The sequence below is a fragment of the Corvus moneduloides genome, chromosome 2 (assembly GCF_009650955.1).
Source record: "Corvus moneduloides isolate bCorMon1 chromosome 2, bCorMon1.pri, whole genome shotgun sequence".
Classification (NCBI taxonomy): domain Eukaryota; kingdom Metazoa; phylum Chordata; class Aves; order Passeriformes; family Corvidae; genus Corvus; species Corvus moneduloides.
Genome location: NC_045477.1, coordinates 23,404,621 through 23,428,277, shown reverse-complemented (window position 1 = coordinate 23,428,277; position 23,657 = coordinate 23,404,621). Strand labels below are relative to the sequence as shown.

Below are 23,657 nucleotides of genomic sequence, written 5' to 3'. Positions count from 1 at the left end.
GTAAAGGATGAGCAGGGCTATAAATCTCAGATAGATTAGACCCTCCTTGCCTGCTTGCCAGAGGAAGGGCTGACTGCTCTACTGGAGATGCAGAGTGCAGATGTGATGTTTTCACAAATGTGCCATTTATGGATGGGCACTTTAGTCCTCACCTCCCTCCCTGGCCAAACGCTCAGCCAGCCTCCACAAGAAATGCAATGCACCAGCTATGGATTCTCATGAGCATGGCTCCCCATGAGTCACTTGTTGTGGGAAAGGAAAGGAAAGCAACGATTCTAAAAGATTAAGACACTGCCACTGATTCACCAGCAGGACTTGCACCTTTATCCAAGCCATCCTCTCCAACGGTTCCAAGCAGATTGTTGGCCGGGTCAGCCCTGCAGATTTTAAAGGATCTCTGCACTTGCATTAGCAGTGAATTTGACCACGATCCCTTTTGCACCACTGTCTGTCATGTGGGGGCAGCTGCTCTGACTCACCAAGTTGGCAGGTGGCATCTACTCCATGCAAGGTAAATTGCTTGACAATCAAGGGCAATCAAGCAAAATCGTTAGATTGCCTCTCTTAAAATTTTACACTGAGATCTCTGCTGAAGGCTACAGTGTTTTGCAGGTCCTTACTATCAAGGCTGCTGAGCTTCAGAGCCTTGATAGGCATGATCTAGATAAGCCAGTGCTGAGAAAAAAAAGAGGCAAAATTGCTCCCCTGAGGATCTTCAGTTCTTAGACACAATAGGAAGAATGTTTCCATCTTTCCCTCCTGCCAATTAGTCCTCCTTGAGGATCAGATCAAGCCAGTTAAGTCCAAGACCTCCCAGAGCCCTCCTTCCCTTTAAATCCTGCAGATGTGAGTGAGGCAGACATTGCTTGGTGTGGGATTTGGTACTCTCCTGATCTCTAGCTGGACCATGTGCATGGCTGCTTGAGACAGAGCAGCCAAAAGCTGTCACAGCATACATCCCTGCCGACTGTATTGAAACACCCTCGAAACACAGGCTTTGGCTTCTGAGAACAGGAGATGGAAATCAATTTCACCTCGTATTTTTCTTTGTTAAAGTCCTGAAAACTATCACAGAAGACTGGTGTTATAAAAACTACCTATTCTTATTGCTAACTTTTATTTACAGGCATCCGAAAGAGAAGAATGTGCTTAGGTTAGCATAGGACTCCTGCTGCCTTGTGAAATTTGGAAACAGAGAAGGTTCATCTGCATTTCAGAGCTTCCAGACAGACTGAATAGAGATTCTCAGATCTCATCCTCCTACTCTTTCTTTAAAAAAATTATCAAAGAAGTTAAAATAATGACTTAAAGTGCAGACAAAAAAAAATCTGTCAGAAACTTTATCTAATTCATAAATAAAAATCTCCCAGCTAAGACTCTAGTGCAGATAGAACAAGCAGCTCTTCAGCCATACCCCAGCCCAAAGCCGTGCACAGTGTGGTTGAGGAACCTGTTTACTGATGCCTGCAAGGTGTTTGTCTGAGCCAGGGGATAGCCCTGTTACACTGGATGTTGTATTTACACCTTCTTACCTCACCTTGTGTTTGTTTTGACAGAGGCAGAGGGCTGTGATTGTTCCTGAAGTCCATCAGCAACCGTAGCAGCTGTGCACCCTGCCTGTCCTGCCCAGTGCTCTGCTCCACAGCTGGAGGATGATAAACACCCCCAAATGTCATCACTCCAAACAGCTCCACTACCCAAAGAGGTGGTAATAAGGAGAGACAGAGCTGATGTGGTGCCCTGAGATCCTTCCCACCTGGGAGAGGAGTGCTTCCCTTCCCCACTGGGCCCTGTACTTTTAACCATTCATTATAACTTATTAGATGTGATCTTCATTCTCAGCTGTGCCAGCACAGAGACTGAAATCCAGGATGGATGCAGGTGCCACCAAAGGTCTCTCCTGGCATTTCGTGAAACCTGAGCTTCAGTACAGCAGCTGTGAGCTGCAGTAGTTCAAGGACAGGAGTTGCCACTAAAGCACAAACATGGACTTGTTGGCCTGAGGCTGGTGTGCTCTCAAAACAGCTTTAAAGTAAAGCTAGCACAAGAGTCCCTCCCTCTGAGGGATGCACTCCAATATGTACACAGATCAGCCTTCAGTGCTGGAGAGGAAGCTGTGCTGAAGAACCTCATTTGGGGTTTGGGAGTTCAGGGAGGATCTGGTACCTATCCCTCAGCTCAGATCTTGAACTGTCCCTGCTTAAAGTTGTTTTGGAAAACGCCATCTCAGATCCCCAGGCACAGAGCCTTCTGGATGAAGTTCCTCTCCTGCTCAGGGAGACACGGCAGGTACTGTACCTCAAAGGCCATGCCTCTGTGTCTTGCTGCAGAGACCAGAAAGCAGGGGCAAAGATGGGTGGACTTGAATGTGTTCAAAGCCTGGAAGCCTGCTGCAGCACTATCAGGTGCTTCAGTAGCCTCAAATCATGTGCATGGACTTGCTTCCTAGACCTCCAGAGAGGAAGACAACTCTCTGAGAGGGAGGTGGTTGAAAAGTGCTCGGAGAAGAGGAACCCTCAGCCTGCACTCATCTGCTGTGAGAACATCAAGGAATGTGGAGACATCACCGGGAAACCTATCTTGAGCACATACAAGACAACTGAAATAATAAGCGTGGCAAGGTTTTCCAGCTGAACTTTGAGAGGAGTATGTGGTGCTGTGAAGAGAGAGGAGTCAGTGTCATGTGGAAGGGTTTCCCTTTCCCTCAATAAAACAGGAAGACGGCCAGGTGGGAGGCAGCCTACAAAACAGGAGGTGCAAATGAGGACCGAAGGAAAGATGCACTGGATTAAAAGCACAAGTGTTGGTACCATATGTGTGCGTGGGGAGTGGTGTCGCTGTGACTTTTCCAGGAAGATTCCTTGAATGACCCAGAAACCTGTCTGAGCATATCTTTAAAACATTCTTCACTCAGGCCATGAGAAACAAGGCTTTAGGCATTCAAAACACATCAAGGATGTCACAGCTGGGAGGAAGTTGTAAGCAACTGAGTCATCCCTTGCCCAAGAAATTCTGGGCTAGCAGGAATCTTATTTATTTGTTGATTTATTTATACTAGAATTCTTCTCTGCCTATTCCTTGTTTAATTTTGGTTTTTAGCTTAGGTCATGTGACATATTCATGAAGAAAGAATATTTTCCCCCTTGCCTCAGAACAGTAGAGCTTGGTGATCGCCAATGAATGTCGTGTGTTCTGGGCTCCCCGGGGTTTCTTTACAATGGTATCTTAAACTGGCAAAATAATCAGAAACACAGCAAGGGGGGCAGTACAGCGAAGGAAATTACAGTTCCTTTATGCAACAGACATGGGTGGCACTAAGTTTCTGGCTCCCAAGCAATCACAGTGAGGTAAAAACATGAGCAAAGGACTGCCTCACTGAGCAGACAGTCCCCATGGGATCTCAGGAAGCCTCCATGAAGGGGGCTCTTTGAAGGGTATCTGAGAGAGGGAGTTGATCCATATTCCTTCAATGGAAAAGGAGCAGCCACACATCCTGCTATAGGAGGGGGCCAAAGTATGGGAGGGGCAAAGGGGATGAGATGCCTCCTTTCAGAGAGAGAGAGACAGAAGAAATCAAAGAATAGGCATCAATTAGAGAAATGGAGACCGCATTTAGTGAGACTAAGGCCAGGGTCTGTCTGGATGAACACACCAGCAGTACAGGCTCACCCTGCCAGCTGTCTCAACATGAAGAAAATACTGAATGGGCTGAGAACAGTGTCTTCTCTGGACCCTAGAAAGGTCTTACAGAGCAAGGGTATGGCATACTGGCACTGGATAACATGAAGGAAGCCCAGCATCCACAGAATGCTTTTCACTCTGCATTTGTCATGGCTTTCTGTCCTGCCTTCTGCAGAAGGTAGCAGGGCTTGCACTCCAGTGGGCTTTGCCAACCCATCCTGCCACCACACAGGTGGGCTCAGTGCTTCTACCCAGCATTAACCCAAGACTAAGTCCCCTTTTTTGATGTTTCAATGAATGAGCAAGAGTGAGGGAATAAAGGAGTTGATTTATGATCCTCCATTTTCTCCTCTGAGATGGGCAAAGTTTCTGCCCGTATGAACAGGAGGAGATGTGGTGATTAATTCTCTGGCCTTTAATCTCACACAGGTCCTACCTAGGGTCTAGGCACTGACAGTGAGTGTTTGTAGCAAGGATCTATTCCCATTGCGACAGATGCCGCCACACACGTTTTTAGAGAGTTGTTCTCTCTACCTCCTTATAAGAAAGCAAAATTACTCCTTCTGTATGTACTATGCTGTCAGTTCAGTCTTGGTCAGAGTCAGCTCTCAAGACCAGCCCTATTGCACCATCTCCATTCTTGCCCCAGCCTGGCCCTGTGGAGCAGACCTTTTGTAAACCAAGAAGTTCTGTCAGTCACTACATTGTGCAGAACCAAGACCTTGTATGGACAGCATGAATGTATGCAGCTGATATTCCAGGCTAGCAGACATGTGGGCCTGTTCAGCACAAATACTCTTTTCCCTGTAGGGCAGCCTGAGGACAGCAAGGACTGCTGCTGGCCAAGGCATATCAGCTAAGGATGGCAAGTAACAGGCACCACAAGATGGTTGTTCACCAGCAGAGCTGGGTGGGAGAGCCCAGGACAGCAGCAGCATCGGGGTTACAGGCTTCAGGGGAAGTGAGTGCAGTAAGGAGGGAAGCCACAGAACAAGCCTGAAGTATTTAAACGCAAGAAGAGGCATCCTAGCGCCTGGTTTTTACTAGCATATCAGTACTGATACTCATGTTCTCTGAGATTCATCCAACTCACCAACCAATGAATATTACTAACCTTTCCTGTTGCAGAAAATACTATTGATGAACAAAAGAGAATGTCGAGAAAGTACTTTTTAATGGTTATTTATTTATATTGAATGGTACTAGAGCATTATTAAATATGATGTGAATAGTATGATATTGCATTGTCTTGTCTGCAGCCTAAGTGCTTACTTCTTTTCCAGGAAAACACAGCAGAACCTATAATGGGAAAAGTATCTATTTTGGTCATTCTCATTTCAAGGCTATTCATTTCACTCTTCATCTGACCTGAATGTTACAAGAGAAAGTCAAGCAAAAACACTTCAGGTCCCTGAGACCAGTGCATGCATTATGGAGATAAAGGAAATAGGAGACAGAAGACTGTAGCCTAAACTCCATAGTCTCATGGCATCTCTAGCAGCCATTTTGGGCACGGTGCCCATCCCTACTGAGATTGCTCTGCAGAGGTGCTGACCATGCCTCAGAAGTGAGTGAGTGATGGTCAAAACATATTTTTTTGGCAGTCATTTCTCCATCCCAAAGGGAAGGGTGCCACAAGCTGTCTTAGTGAAATGTCTATTTGACAGGAGCCCACTTCTGGCTATTCCACAAGCCTGGGAGAAGCTTGGATATCCAGTTCTTGTTTCTAATGCTTTCACTAATTTACTCTGTCACTGGTCCAAGGTACACGACATCAGCTATCTGGGTTTTTTAACAACAGGGCACTCACCTCCCAAAAACATGGAAGCAGTTTTAAGACTCTTCTGAGGAAGCCCTGCTAAAAATTTAGCATACTAGAACACAAGCCAAATTGATACCTGTGTAATAAAAAAATCACATTCACAAAGGTGTTGCTAGAAGAACAATGTGCAGTTTACAAGCCAAGATCCTGCAAAAGGCTGAGAAAGAACTGCTGTGGCCAAAGTACCTGAAACATCCACCTCACCAGAAAACACAGTGTCATGGTTTAAAACCACCTCACCTCCCAAAAATGAGGAACAGCTCTGCTTGGCTGACAGATTCCACCTGCAGAAGGACTAATGCTACCTTCCTCTTCCCTTAATGGAAACCCTGGGGACTAGGAGGGCAGTGGAAAAGGCACGTTGACCAGCACTGTATGAGCACCCAGCCTGGTATCACTGTGTTCCACCAGCTGCTCCTCCCCTCCTTGGGCCCTGCATTTTCAAGGCAAAGCTTCCCAAAGTCACTTTGCTGTACTTTCAGCAGGGATCTAGTGCAGCCCCCAGGAGACAGGGCATGGAGGAGAAAGGGAGAGAAAAAGAGCAAGCAAGAATGAATCTTATTAAGCAGGGTAAGGCACTTCTCTCAGTCTCTCATTATGTTCAGGCCCGACTGGAGGTGAAACCGCACTTGGAGGGAGGGAGGGAGGGAAAGCCCCCTCCCTTGGGACAATCCAGAGGCTCTCGCACAAACTTAATTTCAAGCTCTGTTGAAGATGGTGTTTGGTTTGGTTTAGTTTTTTTCTGTATGCATTCAATTTAATTTCCCAGGGAGTTGTGTGAAAATGAGAAAGGCAGACCTTTGACTGTGAAGCCAGCCCCGTGTCTGTTTCTTACAGATCCAGTCTCACATTGTTTTCCTCCATCACTGCCCTCAATAAATCTCTGCACAGAGGTTGCTAAAATGCCTGCCACCTCCCTTCCACGCTTCAGTGGAGATAGTTACATTATTTTTTTTGCATTTAAGCAATCCAATTCATTTTTAATTCAAAACACACCCTAGTTTCCACAGCTCTGTTTAAAACAGGAGCACTGTGACCTTGAAAAGGCTCAGACCTGCTGGCACCATGAAGTTCTGACCCCTACTTTGCCCTCTGGTCCCAACTTGCTTGCTTTGTGTTGAGGAGAAGGCTCAAGGTGGGTTTATAATCCACTCATTTCAGTGCTGATGGTTGAAGGGGAAGGAGAGGAACTGCAGTTGGTTTGGAAGGCTCCTGAGGGAGACATTTCTGGAGATTCAGCTCTCTGAGCCTGCACAGAAACACGTGCTGGCTGGCTCCTCTGCAGACAGCTGATCTGCCTAGCTGTATTTAGTTTTCCAGTCAGGAGAACAAATATACACACAGGTGAAAATACACATTGGGGTAGGCTGTTGCCTTTCCATCTGACCTGCTTCTTCTGCCCAAGAACTGGCACAGGGTAGCAATTTTTACAACTAAGCCCTGACTGCAAGGAAGTTAGCAGAGCCACTGATGAGGGACAGCTCTAGTGGGTCCAGCTTCAAACTTCTCCAAGACAGATGGAGGCAGACATGCTTTGTCCAAATTGTTCCTACATTGAGATTTCCTACTGTGACCCAAGGAAGGATTGTAAGCAAAACATAAAGCACTACTGGCCCTAAAACAATTGCTGTCTGCAACCCCAGATCATACCATGAAAATCTTGGTTCCCTTCTTTGTTTCATAGCTGATGCAGAGATTAATTCTTTCCTGTCCTTGGCATTGTACTTGCTGGAGCTATCAGCAGAACACTGAGTGTTGCTTTGTTTTATGGAGGGGAAGACAGGCAGGGTGGGTTTGCCATGATTGTAAAGGGAATGGCACAAGGAGAATGTCAACAGTAGAGACTCATTGTGGTGTATAAAAAAAACAACCTTTGCAGCAGCAGCATTGGGTGGGTTTCAGTAAAGCAAGACTTTGCCCAGGGAAAAGAAATGTTCTCTACATTTTTTATTTAAAAACCCAATTAAGTTAAAATCAAATGTGAAATGATGACAATTTGCATCCAGGCCTTAACCAATCCACTTAAATTGAATAATGGGTTGTTCTGTGCAGGAGAATGACTGAGATCAAGTTTCCCATAGATGTGTCCCATACATCTCAGTCCAACTCTGAAGCAAGAGTATTCCCAACTTCTCATAGAAGTGATATCACTCTGTCCCCCCATCTTCTTCCCATGCCACACCATTTGGAAGGCAAACAGCAGCACAAGCCTCACGAATCACAGAACAGGTAAGACTAGAAGGCCACTGGTGATCATCTGGTCCAACCCTCCCGCTCAAGCAGGGTCCCCTAGAGCACATTGCTCAGGACTGTGTTCAGACACCTTCTGAGTATCTCCAGGGAAAGAGACTCGCAGTCTGTCTGGGCAGCCTGTCCTGGTGCTCAGTGCTGTGCCTGGTCTGGGCCAGCACACACGGGCTGCCCGCCCAGCCAGCAGCTATGCCTTGGAGCGAGCGGGATGCTGGGCTCAGGGAACCTGTTCCCTCTCACAGGTACAGATTTCCTTTTAACTCCCCAATGCAAACGCAGCCGACGACAACTCTGCTTTGAGGTCATGTAGCAATTTAATATCCGTAAAATGTCTTTTCCTCTGCTGCATTTAAGCAAAAGCAGGCACATGAGAACAGGCAGACGACTGACAGCACAATCTAAGCCCCATCTCTTTACAAAATCAGCCAGAGAAGAGAGGGGCATAAAAGCTGAAATTTTTAGGGGCAGCATGGCCATGGCAGGAGGGCTCTCACAGTGGCCATGCTCCTGTGGTCCCTTTAGGCACTGGCTGAGGTGCATCCATTCCAAAGAATCACAGAATCAATCAGGTTCGAAGAGACGTCTGAGATTATCGAGTCCAACTTATGACCGAACACCACAATGGCAACTAGACCATGGCACTGAGTGCCACGTCCAGTCCTTCCTCACACACCTCCAGGGATGGAGACTCCACCACCTCCCTGAGCAGCGCATTCCAATGTCTAAATTTCCATTCATCTCTCCCTGACCAGTTTAATAACCAGTTTAAAGTGGGGACAGCAGTCGGGTGTTGACCGAGGATACGAGACGGGGGGCAGCCCAGCAGCCGCCCCTATCCCTCCACCTCCTCGCCCACAGCGGTTGCCGCCGAAAGAGGGGGCGAGGACTACACCTCCCAGCATGCTGCGCGGCAGCACAGCCCGGCCGGGGCCCGCCCTGCCCCGCTCTGCATTCTGGGAGCTGTAGTCTCGCCGGAAGGCGGGCGGGGGTGGGCGGGTGCTGCGCCTGTGCCACAGCGAGCCCGTGCCGCTGCCCCGGGGCGCTGAGCGGGGTGGCCTCGCACATCTCGTTTCCTCCTCCAGCCCGCTCGGCACAGCTCGCACCGGGAAGGGGAGGTCTGGCTCTCGGCGTCCTGATGAAGCCCAGCGAGGGGAGCACGCTGCCGCCTCAGAAAGTTGGAGGAGAAGGAGAGAAGGAGAAGGTCTGCACAGCGATGTAGCCCAGAACGTGGAACGGCAGCCCGTGGAAGGCAGTTCAGCTCCTCACCGCCCTGATCCCGGAGCATGGGCTAAACACTATGATCCTCTCCCGTGTGGAAAATCATTGTTTTCTGCTGTTTGTGTTTGTCTTCCAAGCAATATTTATCCTGATCCTCTACCGAGGTGGACCTTCGAATGTGTTTCGCGGGTTTTTAGAGTCGCCTCAGGGGGCGGATTACTCGAAGCCCCATGATGTGTACACAAATCTCAGCTTGTTTACGCGGGCTCCCAGTGAGGACACGATGCCGTACTGCTCAGCGCAGTCCCCAGTCCTGGGTAGGTATGAACCATTCAAACACTATGGAAACGTGGTGTGAAAGAACCTCTTTGGTGTGTCATAACCCTGAACGTGTCATAAATGTAAGTTGTGTCTTCTTCAAACTTTTCCACTTTGAAACAGGTGTGCTGATGTACTTGCACTGATAAAATTTTCTCGTGTTAACTAACTTGTTTTTATTGGTTATGTGAGGAAAAGTATTTTGCTGCCCTAAAAATTTCCAGTATTAAGAGTTTGGTTACATAGATGTCAAGATTGTAGAGCAAGAGTGAAAACAGTGCATGGTGATAATATCAAGTTAGTAATACTTTTTTTTTCTTGGCAGTCCTGTGTAAAATGTCCCAACAATTCAGTAACTGCATAACAATGACCTCTGAGCCTTATATCAAGCCTGTAGTTCAATATAAATTGATTAAGTTGACTTGAATTATCATTTATATGAGGATGTATCTTGGCACCTTGCTCTTCATTGTAATCCTTTGGCCTATGATTGTTACACATCCTTTAGACTTAGAAACTACTCCATTTGACTGAAAATCTGGTCACAGGTTAATTTATATTTACAGTAGGACCAAACCAGAGCTCATCTTAGAAGCAGCATTCATCCAGCTGTTGCACTACTAAAACAGTTGAGAAATTTTAAGTCAGTACAAAGTCAAACCTATAAAGCAAGTGTGTTGGTGGTGAAGCTCAGGCAATAGTGAATCCCTTCGACTCAGCCAGCCATGAATGGATTAAGTGCCGTCAGCATGCACTTTCAGCTGGTTTGGGGCCATCACCTTCTTAGAATGCTCTGTAGCAAGTTGCTCTTGTCAGGTTTTTCCATACTGCATAGGTTTCTGCATGTCTAAGTGTTGTATACACCTAGCCTTGGACCGCTGTTCAGCAGTGGCTCTGCTGTTCTGGGAACACATGGAGCCCGTTCAGAGCAAGTGGTTGACCTTGGTTCACGTGGAAGTTCTGTGGGAAGCCAGTGCTCTTGTGTCAAGTTGCTTACTTAGGTTAGAGAACTCTGCTGGGACCCTGTGGATGAGCCTGCTTAGACTGCAGTCTTTGTAACGATGCTTGTTCTTTTGAGGTGTTTCCTTCTTCCCCTGTTGCTTGCAATTGAATTACATACACGCAGTATGCGTGATGAAACTGTAGGATAACTCTGTGTATGTTTCAGCATTTCCCTCAGAAATGGCTCTACTAAATCCTGAAGTCCTGATAGCACAGAGCCTTTTTGCACAGGTGCAAGGTGTCACGGCCTCAGTGCACTGTAGCCCATCAGTTCTGGGAAGCTACAATTCCTTGTTTCAGGCTGAGTTGTTTTATTTGAAAAAGCACAGCAGAAACGTGACTGCACCTTATTTGTCTCCACTACTGATGAAAATCCTTTGTCCTAAAGAGTCAAATGAGACAGCTTTAGTGTCAAAAAAAAGAACCAAACAATGCTGCAGCTTGCCTGCAAACCATCAAATAAGCAAAAGTAGTGACGTATATGGAGGAGGCAGATGCAGAGTAAAATTACACTAATCTGTGCTCTTAGAGCTGTGAAATATTTTTAAGCACTCTTCTTCTCCCTGTCACCGGGAGTGCTGAGAACAGGGGATTGTCCTGCAGGCGGTACTTCGGAGCTAAAATGGAATGTTAGTCATAGACAGAAACAAACAGTAAGTTGGCTGGGAGAAAAAAAATCCAACCATGAGGCAAAGTATTTGTGGAAGCTTTGCTGTATGAAAATACTGAGTTGAGCATATGAACCCTTGTTGAGGTGAAGCACAAGTTAATTTGGAGCACTGATACAGATTCAGCTTAAGGAAAATTAGGTGTCTGCTTGTAGTGGTTTGGTTCAAAATACTCATTACTTACTTGTTTACCTTCTGTGAGATAAGAATTAGGAGAAAGCAAAGTAGGCACAAAACTTAAAAGAACGCATGACACTGCTACAACTTAGCTTTTACATGTGATATTTCCCTTTCAGTGTAGGAAGTAAATTACTACATCTTGTATCACTGCATGCCAACCTCTTCTGGATGTTTTGCTTTTTTTTTAACTGAGAAATGTGCTATTTTGTGAGGGAGTTGTCCTTTGTTTTGTATGTGATGGGCACACATGAATTGAGATATAAATACTTTATAAATGTTTTGAATAGTTGTTGCCATCGTCTCTCATGAGACGGTTGTTTCTTGGAAGCATTATACTGGAGAGAGCAATGCCTTTTAATATTAATTTCATCAACTCTATTAAATGAGATTTGAAATCAATTCTTGAGGACTCAGCCTCCAGTTCAGAGCTGATAATAAGTCACTGTGCCCACTCTAAAGCGTGTTAAAGTAACTGGAAGGAGGCCAAATGGCTTAAATGGTTTCTGCATCAGGGCTTTTATGAAGTGCAGCACTTTTTCCATTTATATATGTAGTAGATCATTTTGATAACTGTTTGAATGTAAATCAGCTTGCAGCTCATCTGTCTATTTCCTGTCTCCTGAATCTGCAGCAACTTGATTCTTCCAGGGCTGTGGAGTAAGAATTAAAGTGTAATTGCTAAATCTCTGCCTTAGAGGAACTAGACTCCTGCTGACTAGTGGTACTTTTTTAACTCCTAGTGGTGTCCAGTGAACGTTTTGTGACCAACTTGAAAAGCATTGCAGGTGTTCAGTGTCTTCACTAATATTGTGAATAAATTACTTGAGTTCCCTCAAAGGTTAAAGTTTCTACACAAGTAACTGGTTTCTTCCTCCTTTCTTTTTAGGAAAAGCAAAGTGTTTATATGCCAGGGTTGTACTTCTTTAAACAGAACAAAGTAGCTTTTAAATTAGAAATCTGATTTTCTCACATTGCATGCAGGATGTCTTGTTTCAGTTCATCATTTCCTCTCACAAGGAATGCTCTTTTCGATGCTAGAAGACTTGGCTTTTTTTTATTATTTCTGTTTTGGTTTAAAGGAGTACCTTCCTTCCTGCATGGTATGTGCTGAACAAATTGGTTTGGCCCGCGAGGACTTTAATAGTTGAAAGTTCTGTCTGTAACTCTGCTGTTTATAATTCACTCGTGCTATGGAAGGATTTTTTTCCAAGCCCTTCTTATAGCAGTTACTGCCTTTCACTCCCATCTGTCATAACCTGTTCATGAGCAGGACCATCTGTTGTATTAAGTAGCTCCTGCTACATTTTTTAATGCTGCCAGTGTTTCTTCTCTTGGATTTAAGGAGAAATAAAAAGGTGACAGTGCTAATGCTGAGATTTATTTTCAGGTGCCATTGCAGCAGCCTTGTATTCTATCATTAGAAACTGATGCTTAAGTGAAAGCTGTTGGTCTGATTTTTAATTTTTTTTTCCCAAGCAGTGATAGAATTATACAACTATGACTCTGTTAATGTAGTGTGTGGTGCTGCACTATCTGAGTGCAGCATTCACCCATGCTACTGTTCCTGTTTGCTCATCTTGTGTAGGTTCTGATTATTCTGATTGGACTCTGTAATTATAGCTGCAAACTCTAAATGTATAGAAAGGAGTTCAGAAGTCCTAGAGTTACTTTCATAAGGTGGGATAGATATGGTCAAAGTCAATAGATCACCTGACAGGCAAGTATGCTGCCTGGAAAGTAAAGCAAACAGGGAGTGTGCTGTCACTGGCACCAGCTGACAACACAGACAGGGAATTGTGAGGCCTAACTCTACACACTGAAGTTTCATATTCATTAAACACCCTCCGTGTGATGGTACAGCACAGAAACATCTTAGGAACCAGGCCATGGAAAAATTGCTTGGACACATCAGGATGTTGATCCTGTACCCTGCCTCAACAGGGATCCTGTGCTTCCTGGTATGGCTAAGATGGGTTTTTCTTCCTTTCCCAAAGCTGCACTTTGGCAGTTTTATTTATCCCTCTTTGGTCTCCAGCTTTCAACTGCTCTGTTCACATTTGGGATTTAATTGGATTAGATTGCATTAGCCTTTTGTTAGCTGGACAGCAGGGAGACATGAGAGGCAGAACGTAGCTTGTAGCCAAGGAGTATAGGGCAGCCAGAGGTTTTGGGGATATAAGTCACACTGATTTGGGGTTTTTTTTCTTCCCTTGGCATATTCTAGATTGAGTTTCTGAGCTGATTTGTTTGAGGTATGGAGCCAAGCAGCATGGGAGAACATGATATCTTGAAAAACCTGGAAAATGCAAATGTTACACTCCTGAATGGTATGCTTGGTTATGGAAGGAGAGAACAGGAGTGAAGCTATTCACATTATCTTACTCATATTCTTACGTTCAAAGGAAAATCTTATTTTTTCTGGAATTTAAGGATTATTGCTGCATAATCCTGCTCTGCAATACAGAGTCCCACGTGTTTTATAGAAAACAAAACCCTGCCTTTGTGGGAGAATAAAAGGGATTAATTCCCTTTCTTATTTTTTCCTTAGAGCAATGATCTATAGTTGAAATCTCTGAATATAATACTTCTTTAGCAAGCTCCAGTTGTCATCAAATCAGTGGTTAATAGTGCTTTAGTTGAAAGATCTGATAATCAATGAGTCCCTAAATCTAAACAGCAACTGAAACGTGGGGGTCTAAAAGGTGGGAAAAGAAACTATGTGCATGGAAGTAGGAAATAACACCATGAAATCTTCACTGTAAGTGTGACCTAGATTCATAGCCCACAGAATGATTCTCTGAAGAACTACCCTTCTGTTTCAGGTATAAATACATGGCAATGTACTCTGCTTTCCTGCTGCAGGTAATGCAGTGAAAATCAAATTCTTCTGTATTTTAAATAGTTGGAGAAGGACTGAAACGTGAATTTAAGAGTCAGCTCTTGCAAAATCTTGCTGACAAGCAAAAGTCAGGCTTTCTTTTTAAAAACGAACAAACAGAAACCAACAAAACCCATGCAGTGGGATTCAGACCAGACATTTTTGACAGCATGAGAAATGGTATCAGTGGCTCTTCAGACTGACCTTCAGGAAATGCCATTTGTGTGTTCCTTGGGGAAGAGAAGGAGACACTTACGAAGTATAGGTTTGCCCATTAGAAATGTGAGGTGTAACAACTTCCTCATGGTAGAAAAATGTTCCCCAGTTCCGAATGGACCCTTTGAATTTTATGGCAAATTTAGTCCTTAAGCCCTGTTACTGCTCTAAAAATCCCCCAACCAACCAAACCCCCCAAAAAAACCAAACCTCTAAAACCAGAGGAGAGATGTTGCTTCCTTCTGTGTCAGTTAAACAGGATATGGGTGCGGGCAGGCTCAATTTTTTTGTTTGTTTGTTTTTGTTAGAACTGTAGCAGAGGCTTGAATATAGGATGGGCTGGAAGAAGCATATTCTGGACTCACCTGCTCATTTAGTCTTAGAACACAGCTGTACCTTTTCCTGCTCAAATAAAAGCTTCTAAACACCAGGCCTAAATATTTGCTCTCTCTCAGGCTTCATTGTCAGAAGGTTTTGAGAGAATAATTTATTTCAGTGGTTTAAGAGGGAGTCTGACAAGATACTGAAAACCTGATTTAGGACAGCCATAGCATTAATTATCAGCTTGGAAAGAAAGGAAAGTCTTGTTTATAGCTATAAAAAAAAACAACAACAAACTTGCCCTAAAGACTTCTGATGCAAAAGAACATTCTGCCTTTGGCAGCATGGCCTGCAAAGAATTTTTGAATAGAACTGTCATTTGAAATTGTCAGCTTCTAATTATGATTTAGGTGAAAGTTTTTCCCTAGTTCATTTAAGCAGTGGATGTTAATCTTGTTCTGCATCTGTGCTTTATTTTCTTAAAAGTTCCGAGTTGTAGGAAACCATTAAGACACACTGATTTGTATATAAATACAAGTCTTCTGCTACTTCTGGAAGCTTTTCTCACTATCCAGGAGGACAGGCATTTAAATAATTGTAGAATTTGTTTATTCATATTGTAGCAATGAAATTTGTGTTAAAATGGTAACTGACAGTTAATACTGACTCTTTTTCACTCGTGACTTGTCAGTATTTTTCCATCTGAAGAATGGAAGAATTCATGTGAAAATGCAGATTTATTTTAATTAGGTAAAAATTCTTGAACATATCCAGTATATTTTGTATTTAAAAATGAAGTGCTGAGTAGATGAACAACCATATATCATTTCTTTTGCTACCCTGTGCCTGTTCCTGAAAATGCATCTTTCTTCTTTCTCAGTTCTGTCATCTGCTTCTCCCAGCATTTTGAAGTACTGCCTGCTTGTCGCAGTGTATAAAATGAAATAATATAGCAAATACAGCCATTGTGGCATGTGATTATAACATCAAATTGAACTTGAAATGCTTTTAAAGGTAAAGCTGACATTTCCTAAAGCATTTGTATTCATCCAGGCTTTAAACTGTTTCTCCCCTGACCTGCTGAGTATCCACTTGTACATCTTTGTCCTTGAATCTCTTCTGAAAGAGGCTAAGAGAAATTTTCCAAATGGGTAGCAAAAGCAGATGTGTCTGTTCATCTTGAATAATTTTCAACGCTATTTCTTTCAGTGAATACATTTATTCAAGGATCTCATCTAAGCAACACAAGACTATAGTAGGCAGCCAATCCCAGGGAAAAGCAGCTGTGCAGCAGCCCAGTGAGACTTGCTGGCTGTGCCAGGACTCGGGATGCCTGGCAGGTAGCATGTCCTGCTGGTGCTGAGCCTGGCACCACTCGGTGCGGAGCCGGGGGAGGTGGCCAGCAGGCAGCGGTGAAATTTGTCACTGAGGCACATCTGTGTGGGCACTGTTAGCTGTTCTCTGGCGGGGCTGCTGTTTGAAGGACTGAACGTGGGTAGCTAATCTGGGAGGTCTGAATAAAGGTGGAGGAACATCACTGATGTTCCGTTTTCTGTGTCTCCTTACAGTTGGTCCATTAACCATCACCTTCAGGGTGCTTCCTAGTGAAAGGGTGATCATGAAGAGAAATCCTTTTGTTCAGCCTGGTGGCCACTACAGGCCACCTCACTGCTTTCCACGCTACAAATCCGCCATCCTTGTGGCCTACAGGAACCAGGAGAAGTACCTGCGCCATCTTCTCTACTATATCCATCCTTTCCTGCAGCGCCAGCAGCTCAGCTACACTATCTACCTGATTCAGCAGGTAAATCAATCTAAGTTACATGTGCCTGCTGGGAAGCTCAGCTACACCACTTAAGGGTTAGGCTCTGAACAAAAAATGTGACTCTTCTGATGTGGAAATACAGTTTTATGCATGGGCTGAGAGGAGGTCAGATATGTGCTGTCCCATCTCCATGGCTGTTAATGATTGAAATACCATACCACTTGTCAAGATCATCGTTCTGCTATTAATTGGTGCTGTTGTGGTTTTTTTTCCTGGGGGTATGAACTTGTCACTAAGTGTTTGTGCTGGTTTGAAAGTAAACCAACAGGAGAAATTAACCCCCACACAACCACCTTGAGAAAGATTTCAGGTCAGAATGACAATTTAATAGAAAGATTACAATAAATGCCAAAAAACAGAAACACTGGCTTAAGCTGACAGAGTACAGCCTGTCCCCCGTTGGTCACGGTGGTGGTCACAGTCTGATTAAGTGATGGGTGCAGTGTCGAAAACAGTGATCCTGTGGAAGGTCTGGTCCTCATCTGGGTCCCTCAAGTGGTGGTGGTGGTGGTGTCCCAAGTCCCCAAATCGAGATTATATGCGGTCAGGTTCTGGTGGTACCTCCCCCAGGGCGGGGAGTTTCACAGTGAAGTGGTGCAGTCCTATGAGTGATAGAATATTTTTCAGTCTTGATGGTCGATGCTGCTGTCTGTTCTGCTGGTGCCATTGAGTTCATGATGGCCACTTAGCAGAGACAACCCCTTCAGGATGAATGGGACTGCTGCTTCACCGGAGGGAGTTACCGCAGCTGAAGAAAAAGAAACGCTCTCGTGCCTCGCAGGGTTGCCTCTTTTTTCCTGTCTCATTTAACACCCAGCTCGTAGCCTGAGGGGTGGCGTGTGCACTGGGCAGCTACTGCGAACGACCCATCGTTAACAGTTTGTGAGAAAATGATGTAGAGGAAACTAGGATACAGAGTTTGGTTACACCCCACATTAGCACTTTCCTTTTGTAACCCAAGACAGTGGTAACTTTTATTTTCCTCTTTTTGAGAGATTCGTGTGGTTTGTCTGTAGCTTGTCAGCGTGGAGACTAAATGCTGAAGTGAAGTTGGATATTTTTAGTCTGTATCAAGTACAAACATGTGGCTTGACCCTGCTGTGGCGCAGTCCGTGCAGGTGAAACAGCCTTTTGTACCTGAAGTGGGGTGGTGTTGCAAAAGATCAGTGGCAAGGGAGCAAGTTTTGGATTCATCAGTTAAAACCAACAGTTGATTGGGAGGCCAAAGACGCTTTTTTGTTTGACCAAGATCTGTTTTTCTCATTTGTAAGCCTTAATAAACAGCAGTCAGGGCAAAAGTGTTGCTGTGCAGATTACACCTGAGGATTGGCTTATGGGTGTCTTGAAAGTCAGCCTTCTTCAAGTGCCAACAGTGCACAGCCCCTGACACAGCAAAGCTGACAATTTTGAGTGTGTGGTGAAGAGGATGTGTGACATTTTCAAAGCTGGGAGCATGGAATTTGCAGCCAGTAATAAATCATTCAATTGAATAAGGCTTTTTGACTAAAATAGATTTTAACTGAGTTATTATCTTTGTTGTTTTGATGAAGAAATGTAGGTTTTCTTTTCCAGGTAGGGACTGGTTCATTTAACCGAGCAAAGCTGCTTAATGTTGGTGTCCGGGAAGCCATGAAGGATGAAGAGTGGGACTGCCTTGTCCTGCATGATGTTGACCTGGTCCCTGAGAATGATTATAACCTCTACATTTGTGATGAATACTATCCCAAGCACATGGCCAGTGCCATGGATAAATTTCAGTACACGTAAGTGCCTCCATTTGCTTCCTGTGGCTATATTCCAATTGATTCACTTTCTGTTAGGAAGTATGGGTGGGAACAGTGAAAGACACAACCTTTATGAGGTTTTCTGTGTATTAGTTGTGCAGTAGTGACTTCCCTAGAAAAGGATATTCTTGACCCAAGCATGCAATCTTGAATGTTTCCTTGCTTGTAGTTCCCTGTTCCACAGTTAGCTCAGCTTGGCAAATGACTGGCAGGTTTCTCTTTGACTTTCCTTCAGGAAAAAAAGTATCAGGTTGGAGTATTGGGTCACATGGAACATGATGTTGTAGGATACAGGTACTTCAAACTGATCCAAGAAATGAATTTTGAAACCAGCTTACTTTGGGGGAAGGTGGTGGGAATCAATGAGGGGACTTGGAACATCATGGGACTTACACTGGGGTTACTGTTCTGGGTTTGGCATTGTCATGACAGTGTCTGCAAATATGCAATTAATGTATGTGTGACTTGGATCACACTGTTAGTTGTGGAGGACAGGTATTAGCCTTCAATAGTGATGCTTTGCGTTTTGTTGGTTGGGGTTTTTTGGGGGGGTGGTGTTTGTTTACTTGTTTGTTTTCTCTTTTAGTCTGCCATACAAGTCCTTTTTTGGGGGTGTGTCTGCTCTGACTCCAGAACATTACATGAAGATGAATGGGTTTCCCAACACATACTGGGGCGACAGTGGTGAAAATGATGACATTGCTACAAGGTACCAGTGCACAAGACAGGCTTGAAATGGATTTAAGCTGGCAAGTGAAGCATAGCAGCACCCTCGGAAAGGAACCAAGACACTGTTCCTTCGTGTGCTTGCACTATCATTATAATCACCAATGCTGTTGGTACTGGGAATGCTTAATGTCAGGAGATGCTCAGAACCTATGAATCCAACCACTGTGTGCTGGGAAAACAATGCTTTCTCATTTCTGGAGAGCGGAATGTTACTTCACATCCTTGTGCCTTCAGTGCAAGGGGTTATAACCACTTGTAGTTGATAAGTGCCTCCCCAAGGGAGGGAAGGCATCTGCAAGCATGAGGAATAAGAAGGTACTTAACTAATTCTCAGACAGTTGGGAATTTAAGTTAAGTGCATTTAGGTTGCTCCAAGTGTTACCTAATCACTGATACTTGGCATTAAGGAACACAAGGAATTCTATCTTTTGTCTGCAGTGCTGGGTGATGGAGAAGCCTGTGTACCAGTGTGAGTCAGTGACAGCAAGAGTTGATGGTTTTTCTTGTACTTTGGTTGCCATGGCAGCAGCATTCTATAGACGAGTTTAGTTCCAGGTGCTCTGCCTAATGCGAATTCTTCAAGTACAGAATCGTGGCTGCAGCTTCTCTATTCAGCTTTGGAATTGCACTGTGCACCTTTATGATCCAGCACTGAGGCAGGCTCATGGGGAGTTTATAAAACTAAACTGACCATGGAAGCCTTTGTTATTTTTGTCTTGCATAATGTGGCAAGTTACACAAGTTTTTTTTCAAAGCAGTATTCATCTGGGAATTGAAAGCCAGATCTTCTAACATAGAATTCCTCCTTTGCCTTTCAGAGAAAGCCAACTAAAAGGTTGTATGGTTGTTTAGAGAGTCAGCATTTATGAAAGGAAGAGAATGCCAGGAAAATAGATCTTTACATCAAGCACTACAATACTGGGTCTATTCAGCTGTTCTTCATGTAGCTTAGGCATCTAATTTGGTTTTTGGTACCAGGGGTATAGACTCATGCCAGTTGTGCATAGGAGTGCGCTTCTTTGAAGAGAATCCTGGAAGGCAAGTGACTTACATAGCTCCCAAAATAGCCTTTTCTGGAAGGGAATTAGAGCAGATATTTTCAGAGAAAACTTACACTAATGATTAGCAATGTTTTGGCCCAGAGATACATGGAGGCCATGGGCAGTGCCTGTTAATGATTTATTCACATTCTGAAGTCTCAACCTGCAGAAGTTAGGAATGAACTGGCTGTGTTCTTCAATGACCAGCTGGGATCTGGGTTTTAGGAGGTGCTCAAGCACTTCTTACCATGTAGCAAAAAAACTAATGAATCTCTTTTTTTGACATTTCAATGTCCAGTTTCAAAAAGTTCTGTGCAAAGATGATTTTTTTTCTAGGATCCTCCCTATTAAAAGCAGAGTTAATAAAAAAACCTGCCAGCTGCAACTTATAGTTGGCAGACTGCAGCACTCTATAATACAAGTCATAGCAAATACCAGGTTCTACCTTCTATTAGAAGAAAACACTAATTGGAGCCACTCATGTGTTAACATTTTCACCTACAGGAAAGACTGTTGGCCTCTTCTTAACAGTAAATGAATGTATTAACTGTTCCAGGCTACAGTTTTAGTCTTATTTTGCAATGCAAAAACCTGTAACAGCAAAGCTAGTTTAGTGGTCTTGCTTTTTTGTCTCTTCATGATTGAATGTGCCATAAGCTTATGTTCAGAAAACAAGAAACTTTGGCTAAAACTCCATCTGAAATAATAACACTTCTGTCAGTGAAGTGTTATAATCATCTGATGGCTCTAGCCTGACAAATATTTTCAGTTCCGTAGCCTTTCAGCTTCATAACATTCCTGCTGTATCAGATCCCGATGGAACACAGTCAAATGCTGCCAACATGCCAGTTAGATAATCTCAGTTGAGCAAACATTCATTCTTACATTCACAGGAATTTTCTCTGCCTAAGGGCTGTCCTGTGATAACAGAGGTTTGGTAGCCCTAGCACTATTAAAGGCACTTTTTACTGGCAAAGTAACATAGATGCTATCAGCAATGGGTTGGGGGTTGCTTGAAAGTCACCCAAAATGCTGGTTTTAGAAGCTCTGTTCTGGAATTCTGAGCCTTCAGTTCCTCTTTTCTTATCTAATGATCCTGCAGCTGAGCTTACATATGTTTGTCTGGTGCCTGTATTTATCCCTAATCTTTTATGAACCAGTCTAATCAGGCCATCTGAATGAATGGCACTTCTCAAAGAACAGAGAGGCTTAATCTGGGTTTGGAAACTCAGGACTGACTTCCTTTCAGAAACTGCAAGTTTGAGATTTTTTTAGTTTTGGGGGGGTTTTTTATGTTTAGGTGATGGACCTTTAGGCAGCAAAAGCTCTGCTCTTAGGAGGAAGTGGAATAATGCTCATTTGTCAGATTCAGGGGAATTGCTCTTGAATGCTCTGTATGTTGAAGTTCATTCCCTGCTTGCTCTAATCCCCTTGTGCCCTGTCAAAGTGCACTGCAGCTGGGAGCTTTCTAGCCCAAGCCTGGCCTAGAGCCCGCTAGAGAAGATCATGTGGCCCTATGCTGCTTCTGCACTTTGTTTTTATTGCATTAACACTGAAAATCATCTCTGACTCTGAGCCTGGAAGTGGCATCTTGATGCCTAAGCAAACACATTTGTATGTTGTTTTAAAGGATTCACTTAGCAGGAATGAAGATAGTCCGGACTTCACCCCACCTTGGACGCTACCGAGTGATGGACTACAATGAAGAGACAGAGAGACAAGAGCCTTGGAGGAGGTACCTGGTGGGGCTGGGGGCTGCTCTGTGCCTTCTGGCAGGGTGGCTGTTTGTGTTGTCTTCCCCAGAACAGGCTAAGTATGGCTCATGTCACTGCTGCTTTTTCTGCTTTAGGGAGGCTATTTAAAAGCAGCCCCCAGTCAGTTTCAACTGAACCATTCAGCTCCTGTCTTCATGTTTGAAGGGTTTCTCCTCTTTCCTACCTTTTCTTCCTATTGTGAAGGACGCATGCCAGCTAGGAAGCTAAAACATCAGATTTAAATACGAAATTATTCAGGAAGTAAAACTTAAAGGAAAAAAAAATACTGCCTGTCTTGTAAATAGGGAGATTGCAGTTTTAAAGAGGCACTGTGTTACAAGTTCCCAATAATAAAAGCTTGCTCTTCAGTCTGTGGAGTTAATGTGCCATTAAAATAGTGGAAAGCAATATTCTAGTTTGAAGACACAAGAAAGGTGCTATGAGAGACTTTATCAAAGACTGTTTTATATAGAAGAGCTGGAGGAGGGTGTTGGGTCAAGTGTGGCGGAGGCTTCTCATACCGACAGTGCAGATTTCTCTTTATCATCTCAAAACCCAGGTTTCCATAACAACCCTGTCAAAAACCTACCTACAGCAGCCTCTGTACACCGTGGCTGCAAACTTCGGCGTTGCACTCCCAGATCTCTCTAGCTGCTGACAGCTCCTTGGCTTTTGGAGACTGTAGCTGCCACCTCACTGGTCTCCCTCTCTCATCAGGGTCCAGTCTGAATTGTCCTCCTTGTTTGGAACACGGTGTGAACTTACTCTAATCTGTTCAGTCTGTATCATGGGAAGAATTGTCTCAGGGCTTTTCTGCCTTCAGGAAGACTCTTTCTTCTGCAGCTTCAGCTGCAAATGTTACCTTCTTTCTTCCATCTAACCACAGGTATTCTTCCTCCCTCAGGCCTCCTTCCCGACACAACACCAGAAAGACATGGAAAGCTGATGGAATGAATACATTACAGTTCAGGCTCCTTTCAAGGACTAAGCATCCTCTTTATACTAAGATCACTGTGGATATTGGATATGTTCCCCCATTTTCTTGAGACTGAAAACAAAGCAGAGGTTGGGTGCCACATGGGCATTCAGCCAATACCTCCCATTTTCCTGTGGTGTCTGCCCCACCTGAGATTAACCCTTTTGCCTTTCACTTTTCTTCAAACTGTTCCAGATTTAGAAGAGGCTCCAGGAATAGGGTATGACAGCTACTAAACAGCCTGTGGCTTACTGTAAAAACTGTCCAAGTCACTGTAAAACTGACTCCTGAGCCATGTCTCTGTGACAGGAAGCTGATCCAAGCTTTCTGGAACCTTTGTTCGGTAGCTGGATAGCTCTGTCCTGCTTTGTACTAAGTGTTAATTGGGATGCAAGCCATTCTGTCAGAGTGGCCTCTGACGTGTTGTATTTTGAGAAAGTGTTGAAGCCAGTTACAGTTCTATAAATATCTCCTGTGAATTTGAGTAAAATAAATTGAGTTATGTGTTTGGCTTAAGAGTTTTATAAAATATTAAATAAGAGTGTAATAAAAGAGAAAGTTGCCCTGAAACCAGAGTTTAAATCCCTGATTGTTTTTTTTTTTTCTGACCGGAACCACGACTGTTTAAATTATTTTATTGTAGCTGCAAGTAATGCAGTCTAACCTTCTGCTCAGAGCAGCAAAATTAATCTACTACTACAGCTGTGGCTCCAACATTAAGTATCATTCAAAGCTGAGCTGTCTTCAATACAAAATACTTCTGAGAAATTAAATACTAGAGCAAAAACGAAGTCAAACATGTCAACAGTGGAGCTGTGACCCTGGCAGGAATGCATTTGTACTTACCTGACTGTGAGATTGACACAGTCTGCCCAAACCCTTACCCTTGCTGTAAAATTTCTTTCTCTGCCAACTCAGTCTGTGGCACTGCCTGCCAGGTCCAGTTATTTTGAGAGTGTGACACAGGATATTTTGGCTTGTTACTTAAAGATACA

The 23,657-nt window shown here is 44.0% G+C and overlaps 2 protein-coding genes across 4 annotated transcripts in view; both read left to right on the top strand.

Moving 5' to 3' along the window:
• LOC116439240 (galactosylgalactosylxylosylprotein 3-beta-glucuronosyltransferase 1-like) overlaps window positions 1-4,918 on the top strand; it is a 28,391-nt gene extending 23,473 nt beyond the window's left edge. For all 3 annotated transcript variants that reach the window (XM_032098501.1, XM_032098500.1, XM_032098499.1), the window contains exon 6: window positions 1,557-4,918. The gene's annotated coding sequence lies outside the window, so the exon portion shown is untranslated. The remainder of the gene's footprint in view (window positions 1-1,556) is intronic.
• Window positions 4,919-8,720: 3,802 nt separating this feature from the next.
• On the top strand, window positions 8,721-23,237 carry LOC116439238 (beta-1,4-galactosyltransferase 3-like). The gene is made up of 6 exons (XM_032098498.1): window positions 8,721-9,288; window positions 16,123-16,358; window positions 17,952-18,142; window positions 18,750-18,872; window positions 21,563-21,667; window positions 22,591-23,237. The coding sequence occupies exons 1-6, from the start codon at window positions 9,051-9,053 to the stop codon at window positions 22,730-22,732; spliced, it is 1,035 nt and encodes a 344-aa protein (XP_031954389.1). The 5' UTR covers window positions 8,721-9,050; the 3' UTR covers window positions 22,733-23,237.
• Window positions 23,238-23,657: the final 420 nt, after the last annotated feature.

Coding starts and splice junctions, on each gene's coding strand:
- LOC116439238 (XM_032098498.1), top strand. CDS start 9,051: ATGATCCTCTCCCGTGTGGAAAATCATTGTTTTCTGCTGTTTGTGTTT. Junction 18,143..18,749: donor ATGGATAAATTTCAGTACAC/GTAAGTGCCTCC, acceptor TTTCTCTTTTAG/TCTGCCATACAAGTCCTTTT. Junction 18,873..21,562: donor AATGATGACATTGCTACAAG/GTACCAGTGCAC, acceptor GTTGTTTTAAAG/GATTCACTTAGCAGGAATGA.